This window comes from Myxine glutinosa, chromosome 3 (genome assembly GCF_964187855.1).
Source record: "Myxine glutinosa chromosome 3, kmMyxGlut1.1, whole genome shotgun sequence".
Classification (NCBI taxonomy): domain Eukaryota; kingdom Metazoa; phylum Chordata; class Myxini; order Myxiniformes; family Myxinidae; genus Myxine; species Myxine glutinosa.
In genome coordinates, this window is record NC_136263.1 from 182,828,784 (window position 1) to 182,850,947 (window position 22,164).

Sequence of the window (22,164 nt, forward strand, 5' to 3'; positions counted from 1 at the left end):
GTTTTTTCCTCATTTAAAGTCACTAGTACACTCACTCCCAATGGAAGCAGCATGGTCATGTTATTAACCTCTGTGGGGTATATAGATTACAGTAGATCTACACTCAGGTCCGTTCCTCGACGTGATAAGCATAGATTGCGTCACGGATGTCGGCATTCCTCCAAATTTCTTTCAGTTTAGTGTTAAACAGCAGTAGCCACTGTATAAAAAGGTAATCATACGTGTTTGTGGTTTATAATATTTTACTTCCCGTGGGGATGCTCCCACAAAACGCCATGATAAGCTATTTATTCACATTAACACGGCATTTGTTCAAGGAGGAAAAACCTCTTGGGGAGGATATATTATTTGTAGTACTTTTTTTTTGTAATAATATTAAATTATGCTATTATGAATAGTGTTGTTATTACCTCCGATACCAAAGGTGGATGGAGACTATGTTTTCACCCCTGTCTGTTTGTTTGTTCGTCTGTTTGCGAACAAGATATCTCAAAGGGATGCGGACGGATTCGGACGAAACTTGGTCGACCGGTTAGGTGTCTGACAAGGACGATTCGATTCGATTTTAGTGAAGATCTGAATATGGATTCGGATATGATATTAATTTAATTTTCAAGTGATTCTTCACCATTGAGAGATGGGGCTAAATCTTACATACAGCAGGATGTCTCAAAACGTTACGGATGGATTTGGACGAAACTTGGTGGACAGGTTGTGTGTGTGACAAGGAAGAATCGATTCAATTTTGGTGAAGATCCGGATCCGGATCCAGCTAGTATAATTTTTTAAATGATTCTTCGCCATTGGAGGATCAGCCCAAAAGTGATACAAAGCAGAATATATCAAAAAGTTGTGGACGGATGATTTTTATGAAATGTGATTCTGTATTGTGATTTTCTGGTCTACTCCAGGATACAAAACATAAACTGTTCACCTGGCGGATGTATGCTCTTTACTGAGTGCCGTTCTAGTTACTTCTGTTATTAAAAGTCGCCTTGGAAAAACGCCATGTTAAGACGCTATAAACCAAAATGGAATGAACCAAGTGGACACAACAAGGTAAGTGGAAGTTTTCAAACTTATGTACAATGATTGGAAATGAAACAATTCCGAACCTACTCGGTGCCACTGATCACACTCATGCAACAAAAAAATTATAGGCAAGACTTCCCTTATCTGATGTGCAGGGTGAACGTCGGACTCAAAATAGATGGCTCCGGGTCCAGGTGCGAGACGAATAGCTCCCAAGAGCCAAGACAAACACAATGAAGATGGTGTTTGGAGTGGAATGCCAGCGACGATCCGCCTCTTCAACCCGGCCTTGTGGACAACTTTGTCCATTTTGCGATCATCTCCTGGTCTGCTCTCCGTTCTCTTCCTCCATGCTTCACAAACACAGGGTGATTCCAGTTTGGATCAATCCAAAGAAACTAAGAAACAATTATTCCTCTCCAAAAACGTCGAGATCAGTTTTCCTTGTACTTCCACACTAGGCTAATGTGATCTCTGGCTCTGCACATCTCAGGTCTCTTCTTCTTCCTCGTCTCCAGGTCTCCTGTTCCCTCCTTCCTCTTGCGAGGTCTCGCTCAATCCCCTTCTTCTGGGCAGAGTTCTCCTCCCCGCTCTGCTCATACCGCTCATGGGGGTGGAGCCAATACAAAAACAAAAGCATGATGGCACTTCCATCTCCACAGCACATTATGCCACCATGTCTGACACACACTGGCCAGACAGATGTGTACCTCTCTCATGAGAAGTTCTCGTCTACTAGCCCCGCCTACCACATGAGGTGTTCACGCTCTCAAATTAAGGTCTAACTGGTCTATAAATTACATACGCTGCCTCCTCAGCGTCATGTATAACAAACAGCTTAACATGACAGGTCCCTGTTACATGGCAATCTAACCACTACTCGAGAGGCATGGACTATACTACACTTACCAGAGTCTGGCTATGGATCCCCCCATTCTACGTAACCACATGTATACTCGTATGGATTAACCCGCTACGGTCGCCTTGCCACACGTCGCTACAGAGACACAAGCTTCATTAATACCAAAATGCATGTTATTAAATACTTGACCTCACCGCCACATCATTAAAAACATCTCAACACCATGTAATTCAAAACATGTCACCAGCACGCAATTAAAAACACCTCACCGCCACATCATTACAAACTTCTCACCACCACGTAATTCAAAACATGTCACCAGCACCCAATTCAAAACACCTCACAGCCACATTATTAAAAACACTTCACCATTACATAACTACCACATTATTATAAGCACGTAACCGTCACGTTATTAAAAACACCTCACTGACATGTAACTACAGTGTTATTAAAATTACCTCAACTCCACGTAATTCAAAACAATTCTCACTGTGCAATTCAAAACACCTTACCACACGTCGCTATGGAGACAGGCTTGTTTTAACTGAGCATAAGTATTTGCGTTGCTATGTTGTCATGATTTCCACCAATTATAATACAAACATTTATTCTACACAAATGTATTTATAATATTCATGATACAGTATTACATCTTTATAAGCAATTGAAGTTGAAGATTTAAGTAAAATTTTTTTTTTTTTAAATCACAAATATGTTTGTTTTTCAAAAATAAAAATAAAAACCCCTTATGACATACACATGGGAGGGGCAGGTGCAGACTGGAAGTTTAGTACGATTTCATAAAAGTTTAAGGGAGTAGTTCAGTGACATGCATAGTTTTTAAAAGCTTCGCACTCAGGCAAAGCCAAAAATTCAACCAGAAGAAATGCATTCTACCAAACAAGATACATTTTAAACTGATAAACACACCATGGAATTGCAGTTTGTTTATCAACTGTGGGTTGAAAGATGACCCGGGCTGATAGGGTGGCCGAGCAGTACGCACACTCCCCCACTAAACTCTTTAGCCTGTAGTAGTAGTAGTAGTAGTAGTAGTAGTAGTAGTAGTAGTAGTAGTAGTAGTGATAGTTCGAGGGGTGGGGAAGAAAGGGGATGGGGGGGGGGGAGAGGATATGGGAGAGAGGAGAGGAGAATGGGGAGGGGAGATAGGGGTTGCTGAGAGGGAGGGAGGTAGGGGGTGGGTGAAAGGGAAGAGTGGAGAGAGGGGGGGTAGAGATGGGGACGCGAGGATGGGGAGGGTAGAGATGAGGAGAAAGGAGGGCAATATGGAGGAGGTTGGGGGAAGAAGCCTGCTTCTGTATCTATCCTGATCTCCCCATTCCTGATCCGTTCAGTGTTCTAGTTCTTCCATGAGCCTCGGCTCTCTGTATCCAAATTAAAAACTGTCACATGTTGGCAACCATTGTGCAGGCTTGATGGGCAGAATCATCTCTTTCTGTTGAAGTTCCTTGGAAGGGAAGTCATCTATTATATATTGTGAACCGTAGTGTCTGTGCGTTCGTCTGTCTCCCGTTTACACCATCCGCTTCCCGTGTTGCGTTTGAAAAGCTTAACATGCACTTTTGAAATGATGGGAGAACAGGTATGAATAATGTGATGTCAAATTGTATTTCACAAACAGGATATTCCACACTGTTTTTAGACAAATCCAACCTCCACCAACCGATGGTGCACCCCAATTTTGCAGTGGGTGGTATAAGTAGCACAGAGCTTTAGCTCTCAGTGAAACCACGAGTGCAACACATTAAACCTATTTAAAGTCCTTGAAATAATTTAAATTGAAAGACTAACCTAAACTTTTTCTGTCACTATGGATGTGTGCTTTTGCTTGCTTTTCCCATTACTGGGGATGGGTATACTTCCCAGTATATATTGTTACAGATATCACCTCTGGATAACTCCAATAGAGCGATATGTTCCAAGAGACCACGGATGCCGTCTGCAACTCTTAACTCGGACCAGATCTTCATGCCCAGAGACGGTTTTCCATATCGGTGAATTAAGCGTGGCAGATGGGGAACCATGCCAGCGACTGCGCGGAGGTTAATTACTTGACCGAGCGAATCAATGTCGCATGGCGCATGACAGGGGCTACCATTACAACTAGAGACTCGGACCAATTGCACTCCTGGAACACTATCTGGGACCAACCACGAGCAGGGTGAATCAGGACACGTATCAACATTTTCATGAATTTATTACACGGGCTGGAAGAGAATGGAAGAGCGTAAAATGACAGGAGGGAAGATGTGAAGATGAGCAATTAAGAGAAAATGGCGGGAGAAATCGTTACCTCAGATGAAACATTCGCTTTTACCCTTACACATTCATTCCCACCCTGGAGCACATATGAATAATCACTTCACACAAAATATGTTCCTGGATCCACGATGAATGACACAGAGAGGTTGGATTGGGGGGGGGAAGAGAACGTAGAGGTTGACAAGAAAAGAGATGGGACTTTTTGAAAGCGTCCCGGCACACCTTGAGCAACATCTGTTGAGGACAATGTTGCACCCCTCGGTGCCTCGGCTCGCCCCCCCCCCCCTCACGGTTGGTGCTCGTTCACCCCCGTGTGATGACCTGTGTGGCTCGAAAACTGACTCATTCCAGTGGTGAGTTAGCTGACGGCACTACTGGAGGGTTTGTGATCTGTCCAGCGTGATGAAACGATGCGCTGGGGCCACATGAATGTGTGCAAAGCCACGGAGAAAAACAAACTGAGGTATATGTGAAGACGAAGAAGCGTTTGTTCTGACGAAAAATTTAATGAATGCGTGTAAATGTGTATGTAAATGAAAAAGACCAGGTGGGAGAGAAAGTGAGTCGAGTAAGGTATGGAACTTCATTCTGGTGTACTGAAGCGCTAGAGAACAGGCTCTCGACTTCTGTTCTGATGCAGACGTTCGTCGAAGAGAGAGAGAATTCACCCTTACTCTGGATTTTTATACCCCTCCCCTCCCCTCACTCGTTGCTCGTCATTGGCTGCTGACGCGCTGCATCCGTGTCACGCTGGGGGTGGGTGCATGAAGTGGTCGAAGCAACCTCTGTCTAAGCAACTTCTGTCTCAAATAATGTCGCCCTGTTGCTGGGCCATTGGCGTTATTCTGCCACCCGGGGAGAAAATAGGTGAACGAATTTGCAAGAAAGTGAATGGGAGAGAATGTTGGAAATAAAGAGATAGAGAAATAAAGAAATATAAGTGAAAGGATAATAAAGGGGAATAGAAAAGGGTGGGGGAAAAAAAAAAAAATCTATATTGAAGCATACACTCGATATATATATATATATATATATATACATCCTTGGACGACTCCTCAGGGCCATGCCGACACACACCATGTCCATGATGTGTGCTATGGAATGAGGTGTTTTTACAGCAGCCAAAGTGCAAATCCTGCCACCAACCTCCTTGAGGGAGGTCCCAGTGAGTTGGTACTCATTTCACTGACCTCGGAAGGATGACAATGAACAGGCTGAGTCAACCCCACCTGCTATTAAGGTATTATATTCAACAGCTGAACGGGATTCAAACTCAGGACGTTCGGTATCCCAAGCCCACCACCCTAACCATTAGGCCAACACCACGTATAGCCTGGTGGGGAAAAGAAAAGAGGACAAACTTCTATCTTATATGTGTAAAGTATATTTATCACATTAATATGATTTACCCAACTTCTAAACAGTTATTTCAAAGAAACTCAAACTTTTCAGACAAACTCCATAAATTTCACACACCTGAATGAAGAATATCGACAAAGAGGATCTGATTCTCTTGAAGCAGTTTCATTTTTTCCACTTTGAGCTTCGTTTCGATGTCGTGCGGTTACCTATTCTAATTCCGTTTTTGAAAGAGTCTGTTTGGATTCCAGAATTAATGTGAAAATTAGTTGATTTACCCTTCAATACGCATCATATCAACAAAACAAAGTGAATGAATCTGAATAAATGTCCTTTAAACGAAGGCAGTGATAATGAGAGGAAAGTAGTGGAAACGAGAGAGCCTTCATTCAGCAGTGGGAACACCAATTGGCCAAAGTCCCGACAACCACAAGGCTGGCCCGATTCCCAGAATTCCCATCTGAAAACACTTTTGCGAGTCCAGGTATGAGCATCGAACAGGCAAGAAGCCAGGCAGGATCGGAATCTTTGCTCTCCTCCTCTGGCAGAGATTTTGAGGCAAACTTTTTTTTTTCTTCCCTGCGTCCGATAATGTTGTTAACATGGAGAAGGAATAGCATGGAACGATGGGTGATGGATGAGGGCTGGGCATGTGATACTATCATCTCATACGTTTGATTACTCACAACAACAACAACAACTCATGCGGTGTCAACCTCAGAGCCAACCTTTGGGGTCATGATTGATGTGCTGCGTTTGGATAAACTCGACATGTGCCGTACAGTGAAGATCTCCATGCGGTGTCCTGTGGAAAATGTCCAGGTATGTATACATAATCCCTGGAGGGAAATCAATGGGGTGTTGGTGAGAGGCAAGGCAGGTCGTGGCAAAGAGATTTTCTCGATTAATTAAAGATGGCTAGTCTAGTTATTTACTTTGTTTGTCTCTGGCCAAGCTGGAGTTCAGTTTTCGGTGAATCGGATACGACTAATCGCCCGTTCTTCCTCAATCATGAAACTCTTCCTCTTTAAATGGAGATGCTTAATTGAGAAAATGAAATATACAAAAAGAAATTTTCAACCTTTCGGATGGATGGAAAAGTTTCTTATTACCTCCGTGCTCCCTCATGTATTGGGAAAACTTTGGGAAAACGTGGTTTGGTTCAGGCTCACAACACAACTTCTGACACTTTACATTTCCATCAAGTCCTTGTTTCTTGACCCCTGAGATCCTCGTGATTATGTTGTTGAACACCGACTCTTCAACTTCAACATTGACTGTTGGAGCACAACCACTCCTGGCTTCCATAATGGTTTCGCAGTTTGAACTGCTCCTTTGAGCACAACTTGCAGATAAAAACGAATTGTATTCGGTGGTTTAGTGGTGACAACACTGGACCGATATCCCAGAGGTTGAGAGTTCAACTCTTAGCCGTAAGCTTCAGGGACCTGAGCTTGTTTCAGGAGAATCATCACATGTGCTGTCAAATTGGTCATTAAAACCCAGATTGCTCACTAATGACTAAGGAAGGGATGATCTACCTGCCCACCTGGTTTGTTCGACATGCACACTTCGTAGTTGACTCTCAAATGCTTCAAGGTAACGTGGGTAGTGGGTGGAGCATTACTGTGGAACCTGTCCGACACATCATATTGCAGCTCCTCCATGATATCTGATTTTCTTACATTCTCCTGATTATAGATTTTATAGTTTCCGACACAAGACCGTGTGTGATAATACAATGTACAAAACGACAAGGTGTTTATATATCATTAAATAATGCTTTTCCTCAAATTTGATGCATTTCCACCATTTCATTTGCATTATAAACAAGGAAGAGCAATCAGAGATTGCAGACCTTCGCCAGGACGTGCTTTTAGTGGTTTTAAGGCTTTTGTGTTAAAACAAATATGGCGGCCGAACCACGTGACCGATGACGTCATCTTAATTTTTTTCTCCACCAATTTATCCCTAGATGATGCTCAGATAAAATTCATCTTGATCGGATGAAGTTTTGTACTTGTCGAATTATGACGTCATAATGAAGGCACTTATGACATCATCATTAACATATGTTATTCCACATGGAGAGTTCTTTACAATGAGCCATGTCTCAATTATTTATATACAGCGCTTTCGGAGATATAGAAGTGCAAAGTTTTTCTGATTTTCCAAGATGGCACCGGTACCACGTGACCTATTACGTCATAATTATCCTTAAAAGTTGCACCTATAGTGAAAATTTACTGTCAATCGGCCCAACGGTTGCAGAGAAAATCATCTTTATTCTTTGCGGACAAACAAACTGACAAATGAAAAATCACTCATAGAGCGACACTTGGCAAACGAGAACAAAGCAGAATGGCACTCAGTAGAGCAATAAATAGGTGGTTTAATTCAGTTAGCTGATATATATATATATTTTTTTTTTTTTTTTTTTTTTTTGTATACAAGATCGAGGCTCGTGAAAGAGCTAACAATAATCACAAAAAAGACAAACCGACACACAAAACACAAAAAAAACAAGGGGAGCGGCAGACAAGATGGGGAGAGAGGGGGAAGGACACAAACACAACATTTGAGAGCAGGGACATCGGGAGGACTTGGGGGGAAGTGGGAGAGGAATAAAACATATGAACGCTGCAAGGACTCTGGGGTGAATTACCGGGGGTAGAAAAGATAAAGGTTTTCGATGGGGGAAGATAAGAGATGGTGGTGAACAGCTGTTTTAAAGACCTGGAGGGAGGAGTGGGATTGAATGGAGTGGGGGAGTTTGTTCCAGAGGCGGGAGAAAAGGGGAATGAAAGAGTGAAGGTGAGCAGAGAGCCTAGACTTTGGCAGTTTAACCATAAGAGGGTTGCAGGCAGATCTTGTGCGACCTGAAGGAATATTTGGGGGACAGAGCACAGAGAGAGCTGGGGGAGCAAGGCCAGAGAGGAGTCGGTAGAAGACAGAAAGACCACCAACCTGCCTGCGGTGAGTGAGTGAAAGGCCCTCGGAGTTGACTACATCGCAGGAGATTCCAATGATTCTGAAAGCTTTGGCCTCAACAGCGTGAAGCCGAGCAAGGTGTGAGGCAGGAGCACCAGCCCAGAGGGGGGAACAGTATTCCATTGAGCTGCGGATGAAAGCCTTGTATGTGGTGAGGAGCTCAGGTGTGCCAAGGAAGGACTTCGCACGACGGAGGATGCCCAGTCGGCGACTGGCTTTGGAGGCCAGCTTGGAAATGTGGTTTTCCCAAGAAAGATCATGGCAGATAGTGAGACCCAAAAGCTTGAGCGACAGAACTTCTTGGAGAGGATTGTTGAGAAAGTAGATGGGAGGGTTGTCCAGTCGGTCCTTTCGGAGAGACATTGTAAGAGTGTGAGATTTGTCAGGATTGAAAGACATGTTCCACTTGTTTGACCAGTCTGTGATTTTGTCCAGGTCTGCAGAGAGTGAGGAGGCTGCAGACTGCCGATCTGAGGGATGAGGAATGGAGCGGCAGATAGTGGAGTCATCAGCAAAGAGATAGAGAGGATTTTCCAGAGAGTCGGAGAGGTCATTGATGAAGACCAGAAATAGCACAGGGCCCAGAACACTGCCTTGGGGAACTCCAGCCAGAACAGGAAGGGAAGATGAGAGAAATCCATTCAGGGCCACATGTTGCCTACGACCAGAGAGGAAATCCGCAAGCCATGAGTGGAGATTTCCCTGAATACCATAGGAGGTGAGTTTGGTGAGCAGAGCTGGGTGCCAGACTGTATCGAAGGCACGTGATATGTCAAGTGAGACAGCTCTGATTTCCTGTTTGGCATTGAGGACCTCCATCCATTGTTGAGACAGCAGAAGCAACATGTCCAGAGTAGAATGACCTGGTCTGAATCCAAATTGATGATCAGAGATCAAGCCATTGGAGAAGAGGAAGGATTTGATATCTGAAGCAATGATGGATTCCATGACTTTGCTGATAATTGGGAGCAGGCTGATTGGTCTGTAGTTGCAAGGATCTGTTTTTGCACCTTTTTTGTGTAAAGCGGTAATGTTTGCTGATTTCCAAGATGCTGGCAGATGACCTTGAGCAAAAGAGAGGGTGAAAAGAACAGAGAGAGGGTGAGATAGAGCGGCAGAGCAGGATTTTAGGACCCGAGGGCTGATGCCATCTGGGCCAGTTGCAGAATCAGAGTCGAGGTTTGATAAAAACTTCTCCACCTTGTCAGGAGAGAAGGACACAGAGTCCAGGAGCAGTTGGGTTCGACTGGGAAAGGTGGGAACAGAGAGAGATGGGTTTGGGACACAAGATTTTGAGGCAAACACAGAGTTGAGGCATTCGGCTTTGTCACGTGCGGTGTCAACTGTGTAGCCATTTGAGGTAAGGGAGGGGATGGAGGGGGAACAAACACCAGAAACGGATTTGACCAGACGCCACCAGGATTTGGAGGAAGGAGACAGGTTTGAGAGTTCAAACTTGAGTGTGGAGAGATAGTGCTTCCTGGCACTCCTGAGGGTAGAAACACACTTGTTTCGAGCTTGGTGGAAGGAACTGAGATTGCCTTCAGTTGGATTTGCCTTCCAAGAGGCAAAGGCAAGTTGTTTCAGGGCAACTGCCTCACCACAAGATTCAGTGTACCATGGACGGGAGGAAGGGTAAGACAACTGAAGACGAGATGGGATAAATCTGTGCATGAGAGAGAGCAGTTTGCTTTGGAAGAATTCCCAGGAAGAATTGATGTCAGAGGCATTAGAGATGGGAGACCAGTCCAGTTGATTGATGGCTGCTTGCAGACCGTGCCAGTCGGCCTGAGTGAAATGCCAGACTCGTCGGCGCTGAGGAGGCTCTCTGAGAATGGCCAGTGAGATGTCCACTTTAACAAGCACATGATCAGAAGAACCGATTGGAGCAGAAGAAGAGCAGCAGACATTTGCAGGGAAGTTAGTCATAACCAAGTCCAGAAGAGAAGATACTCCATTGACTGAGATCCGGGTTGGGAAATTGACAGATTGTGTCAGTCCCAATGAGTCGCAGAAGTCCTTTGCTGAGGTGCCATGGCTGGTGAGAGATGAACCCACACCCAGCCAGCTGGCATGATGACAGTTGAAGTCACCACATATGAGGAAGAGAGAGTTTGGATGAGTTGATAGAAGTTGGTCCATGTTGTCCGACAGAGAAATGTAAATGGAGTCATCACTGTTTGGAGGACGGTACAGAACACATATGAACAAAAGGTGGGAGCGGAGAGGAAGCCGTAGCCAGAGGTACTCCTGTGTGTGGGGTGGAGAGAGGGCAGTGCAGGGAGAGTGAGGAAGAGAGTTTTTGATAAAGATAGCCACCCCACCACCAGGACGAGGATCAGGTCTATCGTACCGGAGGAGGGAGTAACCAGGAAGAGATATTAAGGAATCAGAGACATCTTGAAGGAGGAAAGTTTCTGTTAAGCAGATCAAGTCTGGATTTTCAGAAGCAACCTGAATGGAGAGATCAATCAGGTTTGAGCGAAGGCCCCGGATGTTTGAGGTCCATACCGTTAGTGAGGAGAGATGGGGAGCATCGGGTGCAGGACAGGGGAGGGGAGGGGTAGGGTCAGATGAAGGGTGAGAGGGGGATGTAGGAAGAGCAGTTGATAGTGTGTCAGAGATTACAGAGGAGTTACAAGAAAGGGAAGGATGAGGAGGACGAAAGGTTTGATGGTGATGGAATGAGGCACAGTGAGAGTTTGTTTGAGGGGGGGCAGAGGAAAGTAGAAGGTTGGGGGAGGTGGGGGTATGACATAGGAGGGAGAGGAAGTGGGGAGGAGGCAGCTTTGAGAAGGAGGTGGGAGGAGGGAGAATTTGGGAGGGATGGTTGGGGGGGAGATTTGAAGGGGAGGGGCAAGGTGGGAGTTTAGAAAGTGGATGATTAATGAAAGATGCACATATATAACAAATTGGGTTTGTTGTGATTTTCAAGTTAGCGATTCGTTTAAGAACGATGGAGGAGGGATGGAATGAATGAGAATTTAGAGCATGGAGTGATTTGGAATCATAAGAGATTGAATATTTTTTTGAAATGGAATGAGATGAAGAGGAAATTGAAAGGAGCCTTTTAAATAAGAAGAAAAACAGCGTGTTGTAATAAACCACTGAATAAAACAATGAAGGGGATAGTTGAAACATATTTAAACAGAACTGTGAAGAACAATCGTATATTCACAAAAATACCAATGGGGAGAGGAAGCCTAGAGCGACGACCACGAGTCACTTGAACAGGGCAAAAGGTGGAAGGCAAGGGGAAAATGGGGGCGGGGCGAGACAGCGCACGTGGGCAGAGGCAAAAGCACACGAGGAGAAAGGGAAATAAAAGTTTTTTTGGTTGTTTTTTTTTTTTTTTGGGGGGGGGGGGTGTGGGGGTTACAACGTTAGACAAATAGTAGATGTTTGGTGAAGCTTGGTGGAGAAGGGGAAATCAAAAAAGCGAGCAAAACAGCGAAGGAATGAACAACCTTCGACGGGGGAAGCCTGAGGCTGCAAGGCCTTGCTCGCGACGCGGCAAACAAGCGATTAATATATGAAAGATAAACACCAAGAAACTTCCAAGGGGAACACTATAAGTTCACACACCGAACGATAAATACAGTTTCGACAAAATACAATTGTGAACAGACTTAACTTTGAAAAACGTGGAGACCGTGTGGACCGTCGAAAACCCCTGACCACCGTCTCCAAGATCTCGCGATATGTAAATCCTATTCAAATTTCAAGTCAATCGGATGAAAATTGAGGATTTTATAAATTCGAAAAAAAGTGGTTGACATTTGGCCTATGTTGACCTTTTGACCTTTTGACCTCAAAATATATAGGACTCACTCTACCATTTGGTGAAGTTCGTGAAGATCAGTTTAAAATTGTGACCTGTAGGCAAGTATAAGTGAGCGGACTGACAAACACACAAATGAAAAATCACTCATAGAACGACACTTGACAAAACAGAACAAAGTAGAATGGCACTCAGTAGAGCATCCTTTTGACCTCAAAAATAATTAGTGGTTGAATTCAGTGACCTGATATGCAAATCGCCTTCACAGTTTAATTAACCGGATGAAAATTGACAATTTTGGAAATTTGGCCTGTTTTGACCTTTTGGCCTATGTTGACTTCAAAAACAGTTGGTGCTTGGTTTCACTAAGCTGATATGCAAATCATATTCAGATTTCAAGTCAATCGGATGAAAGTTGAGGATTTTAGAAATTGGAAAAAAGTGGTTGACCTGTGGCCTATGTTGACCTTTTGGCCTATGTTGATCACAAAAATAGTTCGTGGTTGAATTCAGTTCGTTGATATGAAAATCCCATTCAAATTCCAAGTCAATCAGATGAAAATTGAGGATTTTAAAAATTCGATATTGTTGTTGACCTTTGGCCTATGTTGACCTTTTGGCCTATGCTGATGTCAAAAACACTTGATGGTTGAATTCACTTAGCCGATATGTAAATCCTATTCAAATTTCAAGTCAATCAGATGGAAATTGCGGATTTTAGAAATTTGAAAAAAGTGGTTGACTTTTTTACCTTTTGACCTCAAAAATATATAGGATTTTGTCAGACCACGAACTCTGCCGCTTTGTGAAGATCGGTTTAAAATTGGGACCTCTCCGCAAGTATAAGTGAGCGGACTGACAAACACACAAATGAAAAATCTGTCAGAGACTGAAGACTTGCCGGAATGTACTTTCCCCCCCCCCCCATGGAGAGTTCTTTACAATGAGCCATGTCTCAATTTTTTAGTCAGCACGTTCGGACATATAGAGGTGCAAAGTTTTTCGGTTTTCCCAAGATGGCGGCCAAACCACGTGACCGATGACGTCATCATTATTTGTTTTCTAAACTAATTCATTCCGAGATTATGGTCAAGAAATTTCATCTTGATCGGATGAAGTTTTGTACTTGTCGAATTATGACATCATAATGGAGGCACCTATGACATCATCATTAACATATTTTATTCCCCATGGAGAGTTCTTTACAATGAGCCATGTCTAATTTTTTTTCTATTCAGCACTTTCGGAGATATGGAGGTGCAAAGTTTTTCAGTTTTTCCAATATGGCGTCGGAACTACGTGAACGATGACGTCATCATCATTTTTTTTTCTCCACCAGTTTATGCCGACATGGCGCTCAAGAAATTGCATCTTGATTGGATGAAGTTTTGTACTTGTCGATTTATGACATTGAGGTGCGGTGCTATGCGCACGACTTGTTTGCCAAGAAGATAAGCAACAACGCAGGTAACCAAAAGGAGTCTTTATTCCAAAGCTCAACTATAGCACTGAGGTGCTCGGGGCTGCGCGCCCCGTGTATATCCCGAGGCCACGCCTACCCCTCGGGCGTGGCCGACACCCTCTTGGTGCGCGGAATGATGTCACCACGCCAGCGAGCCATCGTGTCCGCCACACACGCCCCCCCAGAATTCCCGCGCACCTGAAGGGTCAGTTTGCGGGGCAAATGGATGACCCGGCCGAAGCGCCCTCTGGCGGCTGGTGGCATCTGGGATGCCGGGATGTCATCTGGGATGCCTCCGGCGGCACCTGGGATGGGTGCAGGACCGGGGGGGGGGGGGGGCGTGCCGGCGGGGCCGGGCGGTGCCGGAGGTCTGCCCGCCGGGGGGCGGCCCCGCCGCGGAGGCCGAGCCACTGGCGGGGGGTGGTCCACGTCGAGGTGGGCCGGCTTGAGGCGGTCCACGGAAACGCGGTCAGGAGTACCGCCGATGTCGAGGGTGAAGTGTTTCGCCCCGGTCTCCAGCACGCGGAAGGGTCCGTCGTACGGGGTCCGCAGCGGTGTCCGGTGGGCGTCGTGGCGGACGAACACGTACTCCGCCATGAGAAGCTCCGGGCCGACGTGCGTTGTCGGGCACCCGTGGTGCGCCGTCGGCACCGGGGCGAACCTCCGGGCGGTCTCCTGCAGTGCGCGAAGCACTGCTGCGCCGCGGACCATGGTGCCGTGGAGTCGGGGAGGAACTCGCCCGGCACCCGCAGCGGTTGTCCGAAGACCAACTCTGCCGCGGATGCGCGCAGGTCGTCCTTGGGCACCGTCCGGAGGCCCAGCAGGACCCAGGGGAGCCTGTCGACCCAGCCGCCGTCGCGGAGGGTGGCCCGGAGCACGGCCTTCAAGGAGCAGTGGAAGCGCTCGCACAGGCCATTGGCCAGGGGGTGGTAGGCCGTGGTGCAGTGCAACTGGCCGCCGAGCCCCCGCGCGACCACCCCCCAGAGCTCCGAGGTGAACTGGGGGCCGCGGTCGGACGAGATGTCCGAGGGGGCGCCGAACCGGGCAACCCAGGTGGCGATGAACGCCTGCGCGACGTCCGCCGCTGTCGTCGCCGCCAAAGGCACGACCTCCGGCCACCAGGTGGTGTGGTCCACCATTGTGAGGACGTGGGTGAAACCCCGCGAGGGGGGCAGAGGTCCCACCAAGTCCACGTGAACGTGGTCGAACCGACGTTCGGGCACCGTGAACGGGGCCAACGGGGCCTGGGTGTGGCGGTGCACCTTCGCGCGCTGGCACGCGAGGCACGTCCTGGTCCAATCGCGGACGGCCTTCCAGAGGCCATGCCAGACGAACTTGTCGGTGACCAACCTCTGGGAGGCCTTCGTGCCCGGGTGGGACAGGCCGTGGATGGCGTCAAAAACCCGGCGCTGCCAGCCCGCGGGCACGATGGGGCGAGGCCGCCCGAGGGAGACGTCGCACAAGAGGGCCGTGCCCGCGCCGTCGAACGGCACCTCGGTGATGCGGAGGCCCGTGACGGCGGTCCGCAAGGCCTGGACGTCGGGGTCGGCGGTCTGGTCCGCCGCCATCCGGGCATAGTCGATCCCAAGGTGGACCGCGTGGGGGACGGACCGGGAAATGCAATCCGCCACCGGGTTGTCCTTTCCCGCGACGTGCCGGATGTCCGTCGTGTACTCGGACACGGCCGAGAGGTGACGCTGCTGCCGGGCCGACCATGGCTCGGCGACCTTGGCCATCGCGAAGACCAGGGGCTTGTGGTCAACGAAGGCCGTGAACGAACGGCCCTCGAGCAGATGGCAGAAGTGCCGGACCGCCAGGTGGAGCCCGAGCACCTCTCGGTCGAAGGTGCTGTACCCGCGTTCGTGCGGGCGAAGCTGCCGGCTAAAAAACGCCAGCGGCTGCCAAGCACCATGCACCCACTGCTCATGCACCCCGCCCACCGCGTAGTCCGACGCGTCGGTGGTGAGGGCGATCGGTGCATCGAGCGCCGGGTGCGCGAGCATGGTGGCGTTAGCCAAGGCGAGCTTCGCACCCGCGAACGCCGCATCCATCTGCTCGGTCCAAACAACGTCACCTTTGCCCGGCTTCCCCCGGAGGGCCTCGTGCAGGGGGCGCAGGAGCTGGGCGACGCGGGGCAGGAAACGGTGGTAAAGGTTTACCATGCCCAGGAACTCCTGGAGCCCCCTGATCGTGCGGGGGCACGGAAACCCCTTGACCGCCTCCACCTTTGCCGGTAAGGGGGTGGCCCCGTGCCTGGTGACGCGGTGCCCCAAAACGTCGATTTCAGCGACGCCGAACCGGCACTTGGCGGGGTTTACGATCAGGCCATGCTGGCCCAGGCATTCGAAGAGCGTGCGGAGGTGGCGGAGGTGCTCTTTGCGGGACGCGCTGGCGACGAGGATGTCATCCAGGTAGACGTAAACGCAATCCAAGTCGCGCAAGACGGTGTCCATCAACCGTTGGAACGCCTGAGCCGCATTCCTCAACCCGAAGGGCATCCGAAGAAACTCGAAGAGGCCGAATGGTGTAATGACGGCCGTCTTCGGTATGTCCTCCGGCCTGACAGGGACCTGGTGGTATCCGCGGATGAGGTCCACCTTAGAAAAGAAGGACATTTTCGCCAACCGGGCGGAAAAGTCCTGAATGTGAGGGACCGGGTAGCGGTCGGGGGTGGTGGCATCGTTGAGGCGGCGGTAGTCTCCGCACGGCCGCCATCCCCTGCCGGGCTTCGGCACGATGTGCATTGGTGACGCCCAAGCACTCTTGGAGCACCGTACAATGCCCAGCCGCTCCAGCGTAGCGAACTCCGCCTTTGCCACCGCGAGCTTCGTCGGCTCGAGGCGGCGTGCCCGGGCATAGACCGGTGGCCCGACGGTGGGGATGTGATGTTCCACCCCATGCTTGACGGCCACCGTCGAGAAGGTGGGCCACGTGAGGGCCGGGAAGCTGGCGAGGAGGCGGGTGAACTTGTCCGCTGCCGGAAGCGTACAGACCAACCTCGCCAGGACCAAACCGCTCAGCAAGCCGCTTGGCGAGCCGCTCGGTGAGCCGCTCAGGGAGCTGCCCAACGAACTGCTCAGCGTGCAAGCAAGCGAGCTGAACGTTTCAGACTGGATGAGGCGTCTGTTCTTCACGTCCACCAACAACCCATTTGCACATAGGAGGTCCGCACCGAGCAATGCCATGGGCATGCTGGCGGTTACGAACGTCCATTGAAAGCATTGCCCTCCGAACCGCAGGGAGAGGCAGCGCTTCCCGAATGTGCGTATGGGTGTACCGTTGGCTGCAAGCAACGCGGGGCCCCGGCCCGCGGTTCGCTTGTCGGACGTGGAGGCGGGGATAACTCTCACATATGCGCCTGTGTCGCAGAGAAAGCGACGCCCGGACAAGGTGTCCATGACAAAAAGGAGGCTGCCGGAATGGCCGACGCTCAGGGCCGCTACCGAGCGCCGGCTTGGTAGTTTCCCGACTTGCCAAACGAGCACGGCGGGCAACAATTCCTAGCCTTGTGGCCAAACCTGGCGTGGAAACGGCACCAGGTTTGCGGCGGAGGCGGAGGCCGCGGTTTTCGCGGTGGTGGGTAGGCGGGGCGTGGCGGCGGCCATGCGGTGTGCATCGGGATCAGCCTCGGGATCCACGAGGTGTGCAGCAGCATCAGCCTCGGGATCCGCGACGGCCGCACCGACTCTCGCCCGCATGTCACAAGCCGCGAAAAACTTGTCGGCCTCGACGGCCAGAGCGCGGGGTTCCTTTATTTTGGAACCAGCCAATGTGAGGCGTACCTGTGCCGGTAGCTGGCGTAGAAAGAGCGCCCGGAATAAAAAAATCCAGGGCTTTGTCACCCAGCAACGACAGCATGTAGTCCATCTGCACCGATGGTCGTGTGTCGCCGAGTTCGGGAAGGTCCAGGAGGCGGTCCGCCCATTCGCACTCCGTGAGGCCAAACGTGGCAATGAGGAGACGCTTGAGCGCCTCGTACCTGTGGTCGGCCGGTGGGTTCCGCAGGACGGACACGACTCGGGCGGCTGTGCCGGGCCCGAGGGTGGCGATGACGTGGTAATAACGCGTCTCATCCGCCGTTACGCCTCGAAGTTGGAACTGTGCCTCGGCCTGCACGAACCATACCTCGGCCTGAGCTTCCCAAAACTCAGGGAGCTTCACCGCGACCGCGTTGTTTGACATTGGCACGTTCTGTTGGTCAGCGGCGGCTGAACCAGCGTCGAGGTCACCAGTGAGGTGCGGTGCTATGCGCACGACTTGTTTGCCAAGAAGATAAGCAACAACGCGGGTAACCAAAAAGAGTCTTTATTCCAAAGCTCAACTATAGCACTGAGGTGCTCGGGGATGCGCGCCCCGTGTATATCCCGAGGCCACACCTACCCCTCGGGCGTGGCCGACACCCTCTTGGTGCACGGAATGATGTCACCGCGCCAGCGAGCCATCGTGTCTGCCACAACATCATAAGGGAGGCCTTGGGCCTAGAGAGTTAAAAATTGGGCACAGTCTATTCCAGGGCAAGGCAAATATGCGTGTAAAGTATGGCGATGCTATGTGCAACGATGTAGACATAGTACTGCGCACAAACAGACGGACAAACCAACCAACCAACATACTTGCCGGAATCTATTCCGGCAAGTAACAAACGAGAACGGCACTCAGTCGAGAGCATACCTCCGCCTGGTTGGCCATATCACTCGATGGTGAAGAATCACTTTAAAAATTATACTAGCTGGATCTGGATCCGGATCTTCACCAAAAATTGAATCGATTCTTCCTTGTCACACACCCACCGGTCCACCAAGTTTCGTCCAAATCCATCCATACCTTTTTGAGATATCCTGCTATGTATCGTTTTTGTCTCAATCTCCCAATGGTGAAGAATCACTTGAAAAATTAAACAATTCTCATATGCGAATCCATATTCAGATCTTCACCAAAATCGAATCGAATCGTCCTTGTCAGACACCCAAACTCTCCATCAAGTTTCGTCCAAATCCGTCCACAACTTTTTCAGATATCCTGCTATGTATGTATCGTTTTTGTCTCAATCTCCCAATGGTGAAGAATCACTTTTAAAATTCTAGTAGCCGGATCCGAACCCGGATCTTCACCAAAATCAAATCATCTCGTCCTTGTCACATACGCTACATCTAACACACACATGTCACATACAAACACACACACACAAACAAACACACAAACCGAAGTGATCAACATTCTTGCAATTTTTAAAAAAAATTTATGCTAAGTAACATACGGACTCAACTGCAATACCTCTCCTCTGGCGAGGATAACTAGAGAGTTCATAGAACAGGATACCCACACAGTGCTCAGGTATATACATCAATTTAAATAAAATAATAATTTTAAAAATTGTTTTAAAAATCCGGAAGATTATCGCTATTGAAGCAGTCTTATACATCACCCTTATACACCACCATCATACACCACCCTTTTGCACCACCCTTATACACCACACGTTTACACCACCCTTTTACACCACCATTATACACCACCCTTATACACCACCATTATACACCACACTTTTACACCACCGTTATACACCACCCTTTTGCACCACCCTTATACACCTCCATTTTACACCACCCTTTTACACCACCCATTATACACCACTGTTATAGACCATTGTTATACACCACCCTTTTATACCACACTTTTACACCACCGTTATACAGCACACATTTACACCACCCTTACACACCACCGTTATACACCACACTTTTACACTGCACTTTTACACCACCCTTATACACCACTGTTATACACCACCCTTTTACAACACACTTTTACACCACCATTATACACCACTGTTATATACCACCCTTACACACCATCGTTACACACCACCATATACACCACCCTTACACACCGCTGGTACACACCACCTTTACACAACACCTTTACACACCATCTTTACACACCACCTCAGGGGCAGATCCAGGAATTTAAAGATGGGAGGGTGCATACAATTGTAGTGCTGGGGGGGGGGGGGAGGGATAAAGGGGGGGGGGGGGGGTCGGGGGGGTCCTCCCCCAGGAAATTTTAAAAAATTGACCGTCAGAAACGGCATTTCGTGCGTTCTTGGAAGTTTCTACAGTTCCTTGTGTTCTTCCCTGGTCCAACAGTTCAGCAGATTCGCACCGCCTGCACCCTCATCCTGGATCGAAGGGGGGGGCGCACCCCCTGCACCCCCCTGGATCCGCCCCTGCGACCTTTACACAACACCCTTACACAACACCCTTACATAACACCCTTACACCACCCTCATACACCACCTTTTATAACATGTCCAAGTACTGCTAAACTGGAGGTTTTTGAAAATGATAAGAAGGTGATTTGTGTTCTCCAGTGATCAAGCAAATAATTCAATTTAAATAAAAGGAATATTGTAAAAGTCGTATAATAAATTAATTCCAGAATTTACCGCCGTTGACACAGTCAATTACACCACCTTATCTAACACGTTTCATTAGTTATTTGTGCCTGTTGTTTGTATCCTTTATGACATTCCTAAAACAGTAAGTTTCCTGTTTGGAATGAATTTCAATTTAGTTTGTCTGCTAGACAGAGTACAAAAAATCCTACGCCTCTCTCCGCATGTGCGATGGGGACAATTTCTGAGCCAAAGTACTGCTAAACTACAGGTTCGTTTTCTGATTAGTGGGCAAGATATAACATTCAATTGAAATCAAGTTGTTCCTCGATCATAAACTCACGTTTACAGACAGACGGACGGACTTATGGACGGACATGAACCAATCCCTGAACTCTGCGCGCTTTTCGCTTCGCGTGCGCGGTGTAACGGTATCAATAACCTCGTTAACCACAAGTGTGTTCCACTGAACGTTGTCTGGTATAACATCGTTTTTCTTTGCGTAATCGAGCGACCTTTCCTGGTAATTGGTTCCCCGCTGTAGCGTTGCAGCTTTTGCCTTTTCAAGTTTGTCAATAGGATTTTATATTAGCAGACGCCATAGCAGAACTTCCTGTGAAATTGCTCCATCCTGCTGTTCTGGAATCTTGAACGTCAAAGATGTCATGCAGCTGCAGATTGAACACCGGGCGTCTGGTAATATAACTCAGAAATCTTACAGATTCAGAAGTTCTGAGCAATTCCGAGTAGAAATGTTTCCTTTCCGATGGTGCGGCAACCACATCTCATCGCTCCACTTAAAAGTCTGATTCTTTCTCCAACTGATGCCGCGTTTTCCTGGGTAAGTTTGTTGAGGACGCATTCATGAAACTCTGGTCCATCCCTCAAATGTCATCACGTTTCTGTCGCACCATCACCTTCACATTATTGCCGAACGATGCCATCACGAAAAGCAATGACGTCGTGCATGATAAGAGGCATACAGGTGAGCTTGGCATGCTCAGACACAGCAACTTTTGTTGCTGTGTGGACTACTCGAAATGTAATCACTGATATGGACTCATTGGCATTGAGTGGGTAACTCAGCAACGCCTCACAAAGATACTGAACGAGTTGTACCTGCTTCATAAATGGTGGCAGTTCAACTTAAATGATTGATGTGGACTTCTTATTGTAGATGAACAGGTAAAAACAATAGTTCAATGCTGAAAGTTTGTAATATTAAATTGTTATTTTAAAAAAGTTGTTTTTAGATCATCTCATCACGATTCTCTAAGGGTGCCTTCACATACACGGATTATTCTTACGAGTCCTTACGGATCGCCAACTCGTAGTCAATCGCAAGCATCCGTAAATAACGGAAGATGATTTTTGACATGTCAAAAGTTGTTGCGAGTTGTGACGAGTTATCTACGGATACCAGCGAGTTATTTACGGATGCTTTGCGATTGACTACGAGTTGGCGATCCGTAAGGACTCGTAAGAATAATCCGTGTATGTGAAGGTTGCATAAGATAGGTTATATTATCTTGCATGAAGCGCTTTTCGTGCCCGTGCCACGTGGTGACCCGCCATTGCCAGCCTCGCTCAGTGCCACAACAAACTGTTTCGGCTTTCGGTAAATCCATGGTGGAGGTAAAATTGGTAACATTCGTTTCAAAAACCGGTGGGATTAGCATTTCCGATTGGGATACCTGAGAGAATACTTGGAAAAATACCTGAGAGAAAGCCGCACAACCAACGAGTTGGAGAGAGGCAACGTATCTGGTTTGGGTACTTCTAGAAACCGATAGGCACGTCATATCTGGAGCCTGTGAATGCATAGGGTAAGTTTAAAATAGACTTTGAAATGGTGATATTGTCGTGTCCCCAGGGTTAAGACTCCTCGGTGACGGATGACCGAAACGAGCTTTACTCCGAGGCGTACTTCGAACCTTGGCGGGATTGTCTTTGGCGTGCGTGGAAAATTCACAGGGATTCTTATGTTTTATGTGTCA

The 22,164-nt window shown here is 48.2% G+C and overlaps 1 protein-coding gene across 3 annotated transcripts in view; it reads left to right on the forward strand.

Moving 5' to 3' along the window:
* The first annotated feature begins 6,048 nt into the window (after nucleotides 1-6,048).
* The window catches only part of LOC144891389 (uncharacterized), a 79,853-nt gene continuing 63,737 nt past the window's right edge, over nucleotides 6,049-22,164 (forward strand). For all 3 annotated transcript variants that reach the window (XR_013622905.1, XR_013622906.1, XM_078774803.1), the window contains exon 1: nucleotides 6,049-6,361. Coding sequence is in view for 1 of the 3 variants with exons in the window: in XM_078774803.1 (XP_078630929.1) it covers nucleotides 6,354-6,361 (8 nt within the window). In the remaining 2 variants the exon portion in view is untranslated. The remainder of the gene's footprint in view (nucleotides 6,362-22,164) is intronic.